This window comes from Gopherus flavomarginatus, chromosome 2, assembly GCF_025201925.1.
Source record: "Gopherus flavomarginatus isolate rGopFla2 chromosome 2, rGopFla2.mat.asm, whole genome shotgun sequence".
In the NCBI taxonomy this organism is placed as follows: domain Eukaryota; kingdom Metazoa; phylum Chordata; order Testudines; family Testudinidae; genus Gopherus; species Gopherus flavomarginatus.
Genome location: NC_066618.1, coordinates 106,789,179 through 106,803,929, shown reverse-complemented (window position 1 = coordinate 106,803,929; position 14,751 = coordinate 106,789,179). Strand labels below are relative to the sequence as shown.

At 44.8% G+C, this 14,751-nt stretch overlaps 1 protein-coding gene across 1 annotated transcript in view; it reads left to right on the top strand.

Moving 5' to 3' along the window:
• Positions 1 to 11,043, top strand: part of ZPBP (zona pellucida binding protein) — a 70,052-nt gene extending 59,009 nt beyond the window's left edge. Inside the window, exon 9 of the mRNA XM_050939726.1 lies at positions 10,952 to 11,043. Within this exon, the coding sequence (XP_050795683.1) occupies positions 10,952 to 11,043 (92 nt within the window). The remainder of the gene's footprint in view (positions 1 to 10,951) is intronic.
• Positions 11,044 to 14,751: the final 3,708 nt, after the last annotated feature.

Sequence of the window (14,751 nt, the reverse complement as noted above, 5' to 3'; positions counted from 1 at the left end):
AATATAAGTGCTGGAGTGCTTTAATTTGTATTCTTTTTGAATAAGGCTGTTTATTCAATATTCTTTTAAGCAATCGACCCTGTGTTTTGTCACCTTAATACAGAGAGACCATTTGTATGTATTTTTTCTTTCTTTTTTATATAAAGCTTTCTTTTAAGACCTGTTGAAGTTTTCTTTTCTGGGAAATTTCAGGGAAATTGAGTCTGTACTCACCAGGGAATTGGTGGGAGGAAGAAATCAGGGGGGAGATCTGTGTGTGTTGGATTTGCTAGCCTGATTTTGCATTCTCTCTGGGTGAAGAGGAAAGTACTTTTTGTTTCCAGGACTGGGAACAGAGAGGGGGAGTCACTCTGTGTAGTTTCACAGAGCTTGTGTCTGTGTATCTCTCCAGGAGCACCTGGAGGGGGGAAGGGAAAAAGGATTATTCCCCTTTGTTGTGAGACTCAAGGGATTTGGGTCTTGGGGTCCCCAGGGAAGGTTTTTCAGGGGGACCAGAGTGCCCCAAAACACTCTAATTTTTTGGGTGGTGGCAGCAAGTACCAGGTCCAAGCTGGTAACTAAGCTTGGAGTTTTCATGCTAACCCCCATATTTTGGACGCTAAGGTCCAAATCTGGGACTAAGGTTATGATAACTACATTCTATGGACCAAGAGAATAATTGCTATACTCATTCTAACCATCCATCAGTTCCTCTCTGTTGCCAGCTTGAGCACTCATGAAAACTATTTTAGGGTTGATATATGTGGAGTTCTGTTCTCAAATTACTTTCTTGACATTTTTTCAACAGCAGACTCTGGTTTGAGAAGGACAATGCTTTAGTTGCTGTTGAACAAGCTTGCATTTTAAGGGATATCACTGTTAGCTAGCCTCCTACAGTAGGGCTCTGTGGAGGCAATGCCATGAAACTACAAAAGGTTATTTAATTTATTAGAGGTAATTCTTATATTCTGAATGTATTGCCATCTCAGGGCCACAGTCATCCTCTGTTAACATAACTTCAAGGCCCACCTCCAAGTAAGACTTTTGAGGTAGAGAGTGACTGAAGGGCAGTTAGAGGAGGCAGAGTATTTATGCCCTTGGAACTTGTAACTGCAGACTACTACTCAAAATTTGTTTCTGAGGCTACGTGGGTAGGCATTCTTAATGAGTAGTGCTATAGAGACAGTACATTTGAAGATGAGTTACTTCTGGTCAGTAAAGCCTTTCTGTCTCTTGAAGGGTAGATTGATTTAAATCAGTTGTTCTCAAGGGGGGTAGCCAGAGATCTTCCAGGGGGTACATCATCTCCTGTAGATATTTGCCTAGTTTTATAACAGGCTATATAAAAAGCACTAGTGAAGTCGGTACAAACTAAAATACAATGACTTGTCCATACTGCTCTATGTACTATATACTGAAATTTTAGTACAATATGTATATTCTAATTTATTTATATAATTATATAGTAAAAATGAGAAAGCAAGTATTTTTCAGTAAAAGTATTCTGTGACACTTTCGTATTTTTATGTCTGATTTTGTAAGTAAGTAGTTTTTAAGTGAGATGAAACTTGGGGGTATGCAAGACAACACAGATTCCTAAAAGTAGTACAGTAGTCTGGAAAAGTTGAGAGCCATTGATTTAAATCATGATTTAAATCAACAAGCTAGAAAATTTGATTTAAATGCTCAACTTTAATCTTATTTTTCATTTATACTAAAGAAAGATTCATTCTCATTCGTTGTTAAACACTGGAACTTGACTTGTTGGGGAGATGGGGGTTGCTGGTAAGTGAAAAATTCCAGTTAAATAAGAGGGAGGAAGCTTGGTTATGGGAAGGGGCTGGGGATTGGGGCACAGGAGAGGGTGTGGAGCGCTGGAGCTGGATGGTGCTCACCTCAGGAGGCTCCCCGCAAGCACGGCATGATGCCTCTGCCTAGGAGCAGCAGGGAGGCTAAGTGGCTCTGCGAGCTGCCTCTGCCCCCAGGCATTGTCCCCACAGCTCCCATTGGCTGAGGTTCCCACACTCAGCACTCCGAACTTCTTGTGGCTGTTTCTCCACCTAGGAGCATCAGGGATTTGTCGCTGCTTCCAGGGAGCTAGGTAGGGAACCTGCCAGCCCTGCACCAACTGGACTATAAACTGGACTTTCAATGAAGATCAGAAATGTCAGTTTATAGAGCTTTCCAGTTGGTAAAGTGCTGGATAACACAGCTTTTACTAGATTGGCTCTACCTTAAATTTGGTACTGTTTGTTAACAAGGAGGATAAACTGTGTCTATGCATATCTAGTTAAGCAGTTTGTAGCTTAACATTCTTTTATTCTGATTCTTAATTTTTACACTTTTAGAAAATGGTGAATGATATTTCTTATTTAGTATAGGATTCATTTTTTACTCATGATTTCTGTTAACCTGCATTTGGATGCAAATTGTAATACAATTAAAATGCATAAAACAGCATTTTTTTCTTATGGAACATTACCTTTAAATGTATTGGACACATAAGAAAAAAAATTTAATAAAGCCTGTTTTGCATTTAAAACAGATGTATTAAACAAAGGAAGTATTCTCTGTAGTTAGTGAATTGAATTGGTCACCATGTCATTCAAGATTTTAGAACTAGTAGATCTCATCCTCTCACATACAGTTTTTAATTCAAGAAAGGAAGAGGAGAACAAGCTTTGCTGCTTTTTCAATTCCCTGTCCATTTCTTAACTTTGAATGAACTAATCGTTTAGCTCTGAACTTGTTGAATAAGCTGAAATAAAGAAAATAGTCTCTCTGCACCTGCAGAAGATGTCACTTCTGTCAGAAGCTACTGTATGCAAGTGCTTTTCTCTGAGTGCTTGTATACACGTTCCACTGTTGGGGTATGTGTGCCCGGTGCATTCAAATCAGACACTTTCAGTCATCAGCACTGTGTGGAGCCATGCATGTGCCCTGAGTATTGTTGTGCCTCCAACTGTGGGAATAAAGAGCAGGGCTGCTCCTGCTGCCTCTCAGTTCCTTCATTGTCTGAGGCTTTGATAGCGTTCCCAGTGATGCCTCTTAGCTCACAATTTATTGCCTTGCTTATCAGCAGCTTTTTTGTAAATAGATAGTGCTTAGTAGATAGGTAGTTTAGTATTAGTTTTTAGTAAGAGTTTATTTTGTTCTTTTTTAAGAGGAGGCTATTTTCTTTCATTTGTCTCCTCTGGTGGTACTCCTTGTGATGGGGCAGGACTCACCACTTCAGCACCTTCTGCTCGCTGTGCTGGGAATTAGCACTTGGTTGCCGGTGCACCTTCATCTAGTGGTGTCTCACCACCATCACTTCTGCTCCACCTCTAAGGCCTGCATTGCTCCCCGGACCGAGACATCATCTTCTGGGAACGGCCCTCCAGCTGTCTCACTCTGCTTTGGAACCAGCTGTCTCTAGTCCATCCACTTGACGCTGTGCCCTCCTGCAGCCTTTGGTCTAGTCCCTCACCTCAAGGGGTAAACCTCAGTCTGAATACTGGCCACCCCCTCTGTGGCAAGTGGGGGAGAAAGGGAGGGAGAGCTTGCCCACTACCCCAGGCCGATCCAGGGACGCTATAGCTGGCGGCCATGTGCTTCCTCTCCTCCAACTCCTGCCACCTATTCTCTGTAGCCCTAGCACCTTCCTGGCCCTTTGTATCAAGGGCCTCAGTCTGGCAGCGCTCAGGCTGGAGCTCCCTGTTGCTCCCCTGACCTTGCCCAGTACTGCTCTATCCAAGGTACTCCTCTAAGACAGCTAGTCCTTCTCCCTTGCACTCCAGGGAGAGACTATCCTTGCTCTGTTGAGCAGCCATTCTTATATGGCCCTCACTGGCCCTGATTGGCTGCTCCAGTAACTCTTCTCCTGACTGGGTCACTACAAGTCATCCTCCCATTGGTTGGGTTTTGCGCAGCCTCCCTGTGGCTGCTTTAACCCTCCATATACCTGTGTGGGGCAACCCCACCACACTCCTGTACAGATTAGTTGTCTTGGTACATAAATCCTCAGATTTCAAAATTGCTTGACATGTGAGGCAGTAATGTCACTAAACGACAGACACACTAGGTGTCTGATCTGTCTAGTGCTAGATGTGCTATATTGAGTTGGTTTGGAAAAGAACCTGAAAGAGCTGGAGAGTCCTGGCTTAAGATTTACCTCATGAAGAGGTTGTTGGCCTGAGCTCTGATCCTGGTATGCCCAGGGCTGATCGTTCTGATTATGCCTCCTCCAGAAGCATTCCTGCAGCTACCTCATCTTCAGTTGCTGTTCTGTCGCCAAAAGACTGCCTCTGACAGAAGGAGGAAGTCCCACAAAACTTCCAGAGAGGAGGCAGCAATCCATCCCTGGCCCTTAAGACTTCTAGCTTTTTAGAGCATATGGGTAGCTCAAAACCCAGGAAACGCTCCTCAAGAACCATGTGGCTCTGAACATCATGCTTCAGCAAGAGGTGAAAACTTGCTTTATAAGCTGTCAGGTACCAGTCTGGCTGATTGAAGAGGACAGGTGTCACTATCTCAGGTTCTGTTTCCAGGGACTCAGTATACAGTGATATCAATGACTCTGGTACTGATCACCTTGGTAGCAATGAGGCCAGGCCCAACGATTCCATCCCTTCCTCCAATACTTACAGCCCTGACACCGATGCTATGTCCAGTTTCACTGTTGGCACAAATTGACTATTGTACCAATCTTATCAGTACTATCTACTCCTTGGGCCTGCGTAGCAGCCAGAGATACGTTGTGTTCATTGGTCCCAGACACACTTCTGCTTGTGACCCAACAGGTCACACAGCAAGCAGTGGTTTCAGTATCCACCTTGAGTATCCACCCGTGAGACTGTCACATCTGAGGGCACCAGGCAAACCTGCTGACATCATCATCCCATCCCAAGAGCTGAATGACTGATATGCTGCTCTTGGGCTACAAGTTGCCAACTTTCATGTGGTTATCCAATTAAGCCATGGAAAATATAAGATTTCTAGTTGGGGTCTGCTACTACCAGTACACAGTTCTTCTTTTTAGTCTCTCATCAGGTCCCAAAGTTTTTACAAAATGTATGGTGGTATTAGTAGGTTCAGTTGTGGCTCATCCAGCTGAGTCTGAGAATAAACAAGACAAGTCGACCCTGTCTTTCTACCCACCCCCTCCCATCCCCCCGTAGAAAGAATCAAGTTCTTGAGACATTCTTAACTCTCACTGCAACAGCCTATCTATCTCCGGAGAACTTCAGTCCATCCTATGCAGTAATTTGCAGGTTCATCCTTGTGATTTTGCCTTAGATTGCTAGGAATCTTGGCATCTTGAATGTACGTGTGACTCAGCATGCCACCACACTTTACCTGTAGTACATGCAAAGCTGGTTGAAGTCTATATTGGCAAAACAAATATCCTTTGGACATGGCAGTTTATGTACCTTTCTGAGTCCTATTATCATTAAGGAATAGATGACTGAAAAATGTGTGCAAGGGAGTTCCCTTTTCTCCCTCTACTTCCACAGAAAACACTAATAATGGATGAATCCACTCTGGGCTCCGGAGCAGATCTGAACAGAGTGTAAACTCAAGGTCAGTGATTTTGCCAAGAAACAGCCCTTCATATAAACAATGTAGACCTGAGAGCTTTTCTTCATACCTGCAAAGCACAGTTGCCAACTTTCATGCGGTAAATAAGCACCCCAGCTTTCACACTGAGCCAAAAATCAAGCTAATCCCATTTCAAAATGAGGCCAAGACAAGCCAATCCTAAGAACCACAACACTCCATGTGACTAGATCTCCCTGGCATGCAATCTGAGAATGTGGTGGGCCCACTGTTCACCTGACTCTCTTCTCCCCTTGGCCCAGCTTGCCCTCCCTTTCCCCTGCTTGCCGGGAGCTGATCAAAAAAAAGAAGGAACAAGCTACAAGCCAAATATTAGCCAAGAAGCAACTCACAAGCCACATAAGGCAAAAACAAGCCCAATTTCATGTTGTGAAGGCCAAGACAATAACAGGATTAAAAAAAAAACTAGATACATTCATGGAGGATAGGTCCATCAATGGCTGTTAGCCAGGACGGGCAGGGATGGTATCCCTAGCCTCTGTTTGCCAGAAGCTGGGAATGGGTGACAGGGGATGGATCACTTGATGATTATCTGCTCTGTTCATTTCCTCTGGGGCATCTGGCATTGGCCAGTGTTGGAAGACAGCATACAGGGCTAGATGGATCTTTGGTCTGACCAGTAGGCTGTTCTTATGTCAGTGCAGCCTCCTATAATCTTATCTTTATTCTTGGATGCAATTGCTGAGACCCAGTCAGATTTTGTACCCCAATCCTTGCAGTCTCCACCTCACAGCATGGATGCAGATTGGCTGAATGTATCAGAAATAAACAGTTTGCATAGATTTCAAAATATCCTTATTAACAGGAGGAAGGCCTGGCATCATCAACTGCCTCCATCCAAAGCGCAGGTACAAGAAGTGTTGAGTACCTCCTGGAACTAAAGAATTTGGCCTATCAGTGAGCTGCAAGGTCAACTTCCAGCAAGCTAACTCCACCATTCGCCCTCCTATTCAGAGATGTTCTGTTTTCTTCATCCCTGTAGTAGGAAGACATATAAAAGGCCTAATAAGAGTTTTATCCACCAACAAGAGAACAAGTCCCTGTGAGGACTTTAACTTAGTCCTCACAGGCCTTATGAGACCGCCCTTTGAACCTTTGAAGAATGATAGGCCATTTCATCCCAGAGGATTTCTAACTGGATCTCTTCCTGTATCTGTACTTGTTACGAGTTGTTAAAATAGTTAACACCATTACCAAGTATTATTGTGCATTAAACTGGAGCCCAGGCTGCCACTGTGGTCCTTCTGAGGTGTGTTCTCCTCATGGACATTTACAGAGTTGCTACATCCATACGTTCAGTCAACATTATGCCATAGTGAAATAATTGAAATGACAGTTCTACAGTCATAGTTTAAGTAGACCGCAGTGAGTTTCCATCTCCAAAAGAGAACAGCTTGGGAATCATTGAAATATAAATGTGTACAAGCACACAAAGAAGAATAAGAAGAAACAATGATTTACAACATTCACTGTGGCTCTTTGAGATTTGTTGCAGGTATACCGTATATACTTGTTCATAAGCTGAGTTTTTTTAGTAAAAAAGGGAAGAACCAGAGAAGGGAGTCAGCTTATGAATGAGTATAGAGAGGGAGAGGTGGGACATAGCCCCTCCCCCCAACAGAGGGAGCAAGGAGCAGCAGCAGAGCCAGAAGGAAAGAGGCATGGCCAAAGTCTGTCTGCTTCTGGCCATGCTGCTCTCCCCCCCAGCCTCCAAAGCAGCTGCAGTTCTGGGGCTGGCAGGCTGCAGTCATGCTGCCTGGCCCTGCCCCCCAGAGCAGGCCGTGGTTGTGCCCCCTGGCCCACTGGAGCACACTGTGGCCATCCCGACCCGGCCCAGCCCCCTGGGGCAGGCTGCAGCTGCGCTGCCCTGTCTGGCCCGCCGGAGCAGGCTGTGGCCGCGCTGCCTGGTCTGCTGAACCAGCTCCACTCAGGCCAGAGACATCCTCCCCAGATAAAGTGGGAAGGGGTGGGATGGGGAGAGTGTGGGGGTCCTGGGCTAGGGGTGGGGTCATGTGGAGAGTGGTCATAGGGGTTACTCCCCTGACTTTCAGCTTCTCCCCCCACAAAAAATTTCCCCACTGGTTGTTGTCCCAGCCCATCAGGGTAAGCAGCTGGTGCACCGGGACACTTTGTTTACTTAGGTTCACCTCCGTGCCTGTGGACGCTCGAGGTAAACACATCATCTTGGCCCGTCAGCAGCTTATCCTCATGGCCCGGGAGCCAAAGTTTGCTGACCTCTGAATTATAGGGTCGGCTTATGAACGGGTCATAACAAATTTCCATTTTTACTTATCCAACTTGGGAGGGTCAGCTTATAAACGAACCGGCTAATCAAGTATATACGATATATATTCCATGACCCACTTACCATCCCCGTTACAATGGATTGTATTGTTACTAAGATTCCGGTGGTGAAGGAACAAGAAGGCAGTTGGAGCAGTCCTGCTCTTGCTTGGAGGTATAAGAGTACTTATGGTGTATGTGCTGACCCACTTGGTACTGCTAACCAAAAGTCTCTTGCTTGAATGTACTGGGTGCATAGACATCTCAGTGGAATATATGTATAAAACATATCTTGAAAAACCGTGTATTGTACAAGTAAGTAATTTTCTTCCAGGTGCTTAGCCAGTGACTTCTACCAGTTCAGTGGTTTGATTTTCTTTAAAATTTCAGTAATGTGTATACTGTTTGAGTATTACTTTATTTGAATAATTATAAGATGTTTTGGTCTTAACATGGTATCGGAATTTCAAATTTAATTTTAAACAGAGTTTTTAAAAAAAAGAAAACGATTAATTTAAATAAAAACCCATTTTTAATCAATTTTTATCCATCCTGGTTTCATATTTGTATGTTTAACGTATTTTAATTTGCAGATTTGTCATATTAAGATTATAAAAATCTTAGAAACATAAATTTAATATAATTCCTGTTCATTCTAGTGGTTTAAGTGCCTTTTTAAAATCTTTTCTTAAGGTATATAAAATAAAGCATATTTGAAGGTTAAATAAAATGTTTGAGTAATTGCTTAAACAAACATGATACTCCACTAAAGTTCAATTAACACAAAGTAAGTGTACCACTTTTGTGTCTTCAAAAGACCGTTAGATATAAAACAATTATTTTTGTGTTGGTCTTAAAAACATTCCTGTTTTCATTTTCCTTCAGGAGTTAGGCTACAGATGTAGATGAAATACAGTACCAAAATTCATATCTTTTGTGGGCTCCTGATACATTCCTGGCAACTTGATTTCATCCCATGGGATAAGATAATCAGAAACCCATACTTGATTTATAACTTAGTAGTCTTTGTCCTCATTCATTATCTTTTATAGTTTGATTTCCTGTAGTAATTTGCTTTAATGGACTAGGTACAAATTTAGCTTGCCATTACAATAATTTTTTACAAAATTAAAAAAAAAGAAACTATATCTGAAAAATAATCATTTCAAAGTTTTAAATAAAATTTATTGCCCAAGCAAATATTGAAATAGTACTAAATTGAGGTAGAGGAGAAAATGTCAGCACATAGGATTCAAGAAGAAATTAACATGTCAAGTGCACTTAAAAGTTTGAAGTGTGAAATGGTATATTAGATAGGTACAAATGAAATATATGAGGTGAAGTATTTTGTGGAGATGTTTATACATGAAGGGTGAAGTTAGGCCAGTGGGAATTTATGCTCAATAAGGAAGATTGAGGCAAGTTATGTTTAGTGTAAGAAACTTGGTATCTTTTCCCAGCAGCCAGTTCAGCAAGCAGTAGGCTGTTTGCTTAAGATTTTTTCTCTTTTTCATGCCTTCCCCTAGATGGCAGACTGAGATTGAGCTGTTCACAAATAATTTTTTATATGATTGTTATCATATAACACAGAATTCTCTGGGAGAAGAAGTGGGCAGAGGGCAGTTTTGCTTCTGATGTTGAGACACACTGGGGAGAACGAAGGCTATTTACCAGCCCAGCTGATGTGGAGACTGGGAAGTGCTATTTGCTATATGTATATTCAGGGTTTGCTCTAGGAGACCCATAGAGGTCTCTGAAGGGTGGATACAGAGCTTCACATACCATTTCCATACACACTTCCTCACTCTCCCTAGCAGTGGGAGAAAAATTTGTGACTATCCTGCAGAGAGAGAAGGGCTCCTGAATCCTTCTACCAATCATTGTTACTGTGATGCTGTCCCTTATACTTAATTAATGAAAATGTCAGACAGTCATCATCCTTGATTCAAATACATGTGTAATGTTTGTATAGTGTCTAGCAAAATGGGACCCTGCTCTCGGTTGGGGCATTTAGGCACTACCATAATCCATATAGTTAATACAGTGATTTTTAGGGTTGGGATGAGGGGTCAGTTGCAAGCCTCTCTTGCCAAATGGTGAATAAGCTCTGCCCATTTCTAATGGCATTTGAGAAGACCTCTAAAACTCCTTTGAGTCACGAGAAAGGAACAAGCAGAGTCAGGCAACCCCTGCTGATTGCCACGGGTTAGATGAACCTTGCTAAGGTTCTGTAACAACGGAAATAGGCAGGGTGAAGCCCCACAAATCCTGTTGAATTAATAGGTGTCAAGTAGGATAAGACGTAGTGGACTTCTTTGGGCTACAAAGAGGGGAAGCAGGTATGCTCCAGCTACAAGAGTAGGAGCTTCCCAGTTTCTAGTGGGGCAGCATTAACACCCTCACTGCCCCCCTTTTCCTCTAAAAATGCTATAATTGTCAAAGTATAGTGATGTTCAAGGGAGCCAGGAGAAACACAGACAAACCAATCACCTGGCTGTGATCCTTCTTGCTTCCTCATGATGACTTACGTTGGGGGCTAACATATCCTATACAGGCTAGGGCTGTAGTCAGTCTTTCACTGAGTGTGTACTGATTTCACAGAATGGCATAGCATGAGTTAACCAGTGGAAAAATTCTTCTGCTCATAACACCATCTTTGCACCCCACATTGATGTCTGCTTGTTTGTTGCATTCTCTGTGCATTTGTTACTTTTAAGAACATTTGTGTCCACTAGGTGGAGCTAAAGCAATGTAGTTCAAACATTACTGGGTGTTGACCACTCTACAATCTGGTTTTTTTGGTTTTCAATAGTGAAAAAACTTACTTGGGGTAGAGCAATGGGGAATCAGAAAGTCATACAAACTACTTTTGTGAAGAGAAGAATATCATATTTAATGAATAGATGGCATGTAAAATAGATTTTTACATTTGTCCTTTTTATTTTTTAATTCAAATATTAGAATGTTAGAAAAATCTGATCTTGCCAATTAGTCCCAAGGAAGGGGTTTAAAACATTTTATAATCTAAGCAATATTTTAGATACCATTTAGTTTTTTAAAATATCTTTTGTTCTGTTTTCTCTGTCTGTAGTTGTCTGCAGTCCAGGATCATATAATCCCCACGATGGAGTTCACTGTCTTCAGTGCAACCATACTTTGATATACGGAGCAGCAAAATGTTAGCAGAATATCAGTAGGAGCACATTGCTCTTCAGTAGCTCTGATGTATTTCATTTTAACATAGTAATATCAATAAAATGATTTTAACAACTTGTATGGTGAATTTTGGTTCCATCAATTTGTTTTAAAAAGGAGTATTATCTAGCCATTTTAATAAAATATTAGGTCTTGAACCATGTTTGAGTATTTGATTTTTTTTTAAAAATACATTTAATGTTTATGAAATATGCCAGATTGACCGCTGTGATGACTAAAGCTCTCTAGTTACTCACAAGCAGTGGGTATGTATACTTCCCTACAAGTTGCTTGCCAACGTGCTTCTGTCTTTTTCTAGAAGGACCACCTCTAAGAGTGTACATGTAATTTCATCTTCCTAATCTTCCAGTCCTTTCATAGACTGTTAGAGGACTGTGAGGAGCCCACAGCAGTAGCTCAGAGATGGAGCACACTGGGACACAGATCCAGATTCTGTGAACAATTACCAGGTAAGAAATTATTTCTTTCTGATAGCAGTGACTTCAGTTTCTATGGTAAGTAGGGAGGGGAGTCAGTCATCCTACATTAAATTTCATAAGGATAAATTAGTTCTACAGGCCTGTATGCAATTCCTTCAAAAAAAGTGGCAGTATTTCAATTTAATCAATCAGTCATAATATTATCAGTATTTTTCCTGCAATCTTATGGCCATGCCAGCAGGTCCCAAATTGAACATTAAAGCTCTCTTGGCTCTTAGCTGGAGTAGGCTAAATCTTTAGATAAAAGATATATTGATATCATTTTACACTGGTATAATAGTCAACCTGTGACTAAGGCCTGGTCTACACTATGAGTTTAGGTCGAATTTAGCAGCATTAAATTGAACTAACCCTGCACCCATCCACACAACGAAGCCATTTTTGTCAACATATGGGGCTCTTAAAATCGATTTCTGTACTCTTCCCCAACAAGGGGAGTAGTGCTGAAATCAACATTGCCGGTTCAAATTAGGGTTAGTGTGGACGCAATTCGACGGTATTGGCCTCCGGGAGCTATCCCACAGTGGACCATTGTGACCGCTCTGAACAGCAATCTGAACTCAGATGCACTGGCCAGGTGTACAGGCAAAGCCCCGCGAACTTTTGAATTTCATTTCTTGTTTGCCCAGCTTGGAGAGCTGATCAGCACAGGTGACCATGCAGTCCCAGAATCGAAAAAGAGCCCCAGTATGGACCATATGGGAGGTACTGGATCTGGTCGCTGTATGAGGAGACGAATCCGTGCTATCAGAACTCTGTTCCAAAAGACGAAATGCCAAAACATTTGAAAAAATCTCCAAAGCCATGATGGACAGAGGCCACAACAGGGGCTCAGCACAGTGCTGCGTGAAAGCCAGTGAATCAAACGGACGGTCCGGGACAGAGCCGCAGACATGCCACTTCTACGCTGAGCTGCAGGCAATTCTAAGGGGGGGGGGCGGCGCCACCATTACCCCACCCCTATTCGTGTACTCTGATGATGAGGTACTCTCAGTCGCCATGCCTGAGGATTTTGCGGATGGGTAAGATGATGATGAGGCGGTTGAGAAGACCACACAGCACACCATTCTCCCCAATATCCAGGATCTTTCTCACCCTGACTGAAATACCCTCCCAAGGTGGTATCCCGGACCATGAAGCCATAGAAGAGATCTCCAGTGAATGTACCTTCGTAAATATAAAACATGGTTTAAAAGCAGGAGTTCTTTAATGATTAATTTGCCTTGAGGACTTGGGATGCATTCGTGGCCAGTACAGCTACTGGAAAAGTCTGTTACTGTGTCAGGGGATGGAGTGGAAATCCTCCAGGGACATCTCCATGAAGCTGTCCTGGAGGTACTCTAAAAGCCTTTGCAGAAGGTTTCTTGGGAGAGCAGCCTTATTCCGTCCTCCATGGTAGGACACTTGACCACGCCATGCATGTAGCAAGTAATCTGGTATCATTACATGACAAAGCCTGGCAGTTTATGGTCCCAGTGTTTGGTGGCATTCAAGCAACATCCGTTCTTCTTCGAGTGATTGCTCATATCCATTCCAGTTAGGTGTGCGCGCCGTGCGTGCATGTTCAGTCAGAAAACTTTTTACCCTAGCAACTCCAGTGGGCTGGCAGGTCGCCCCTTAGAGTGGCGCCGCCATGGCGCTCGATATATACACCTGCCGGCCCGTCCGCTCCTCAGTTCCTTCTTACCGCCGTGTCGGTCGTTGGAACTGTGGAGCGCAGCATAGCTGTACTCCACGTCCCTAGCTCTCCTTCATTTCACTATTCTCATAGTTGTAGATAGTTGTAAATAGTTGTAAATTGTAGTTAGTTATTGTTAATTGTAGTATAGTTGTATATTCTTATTAGTGGGTTTGGGCTGTAGCCCTTCCGTGCGCCCGGCACCGGGCCCATGCCTGGTTCGCCGGGGTTCAAGCAATGCTTGGCCTGTAAAAAGCCGATGCCGACCAGCGATCCCCACGACGCCTGTCTGAAGTGCCTGGGGGAATCGCACATTTCAGACAAATGCCGCATCTGTAAGGCTTTTAAGCCTCGGACAAAAAAGGAGAGGGACCAGAGGTTAAGGACTCTCCTAATGGAAGCGGCACTTAATCCTGTGGCCTTGACACAGAGCGCTGGCTCCGCGCCGGCACCGGAAAGACACCCCGGCACCGGGACCCGAAGCAAGGCCCTCAAAGTCTGCGACTCCATCCTTGCAGGTTCGAGCGGAGCGCTCGGCGCCTACCTCGGCTTCAGCACCACCAGCAGGGGTTCCGTCAACTCCAGGCCCCGGAAGTCCGTCGAGTCCGGTCCCTCCTAGCTCCCCTATAAGATCTGGGGTTGAGCTATTGGTCCCTTCGACGCCAGAGACTTTCGGTTCGGCGCGGGACCTAATTGCTCTCGCGGCGCCTACCCAGCCTCAACCCCTGGTACCCCCGGTGCGGGTCATATCCAGAGGCAAGCCTGCGACAATGCGAGCGCCGTCTCCGGACTCGCCTAGCCGGCACCGATCCCCTTCGAGGTCCCGACACCATGGACGTTCTCGCTCCAGGCGCCACTCGCAGTCCTGGCACCGCTCCCCTCGGCGGTACCGGTCGCACTCGCGGCGCCGGTCATCCTCCAGACAGTCTTGCTACTCCCGGCACCGGTCTGGATCGAGTTGCCCCTACCGGTACTGAGACTCCAGGAGCCATTCCCGTCGGCGATCAGCACCCCGGTCGACCTCCCGGCACCGAGCTGGTGGCAGGTCCCGGTCCCGGTCGACCTCCCGGCACCGCTCCGGAGGCAGGTCCCGGTCCCGATCCCGGCACCGGTACGATTCCCGGTACCAGTCCCCGGCACTGAGAAGATCATCGGCGTCGAGACGGAGGGAGCCCTACCAGCCACGTTCGGCCCCACCATGGCCCTCCCGGCAGCCGTCTGTCTCATCGCAGACAGACAGCATGTACGCCCTAGACGCAGACAGACCCGCGGCCCTCTTCCATGACCCTCCCCCGCAGGATCAGGGACCGCAGCAGTGGGGTTTCTGGACACCCTGGGCGTACCACCAAGCCCAGGGCCCTCAACAAATTCCACCTCAGCCTGTGACGTCTGAGCGCAGGGTGCTGGAGGCCTCGTTGTCTCGTCCTCCCCCCTCTCCGGCGGGGGAAGACCAGTCCAACCAGCAGGACCCTGAGCTCCCTCCGGAATCAGAGGCGCTGGTACAGACGGAGCCCCCCG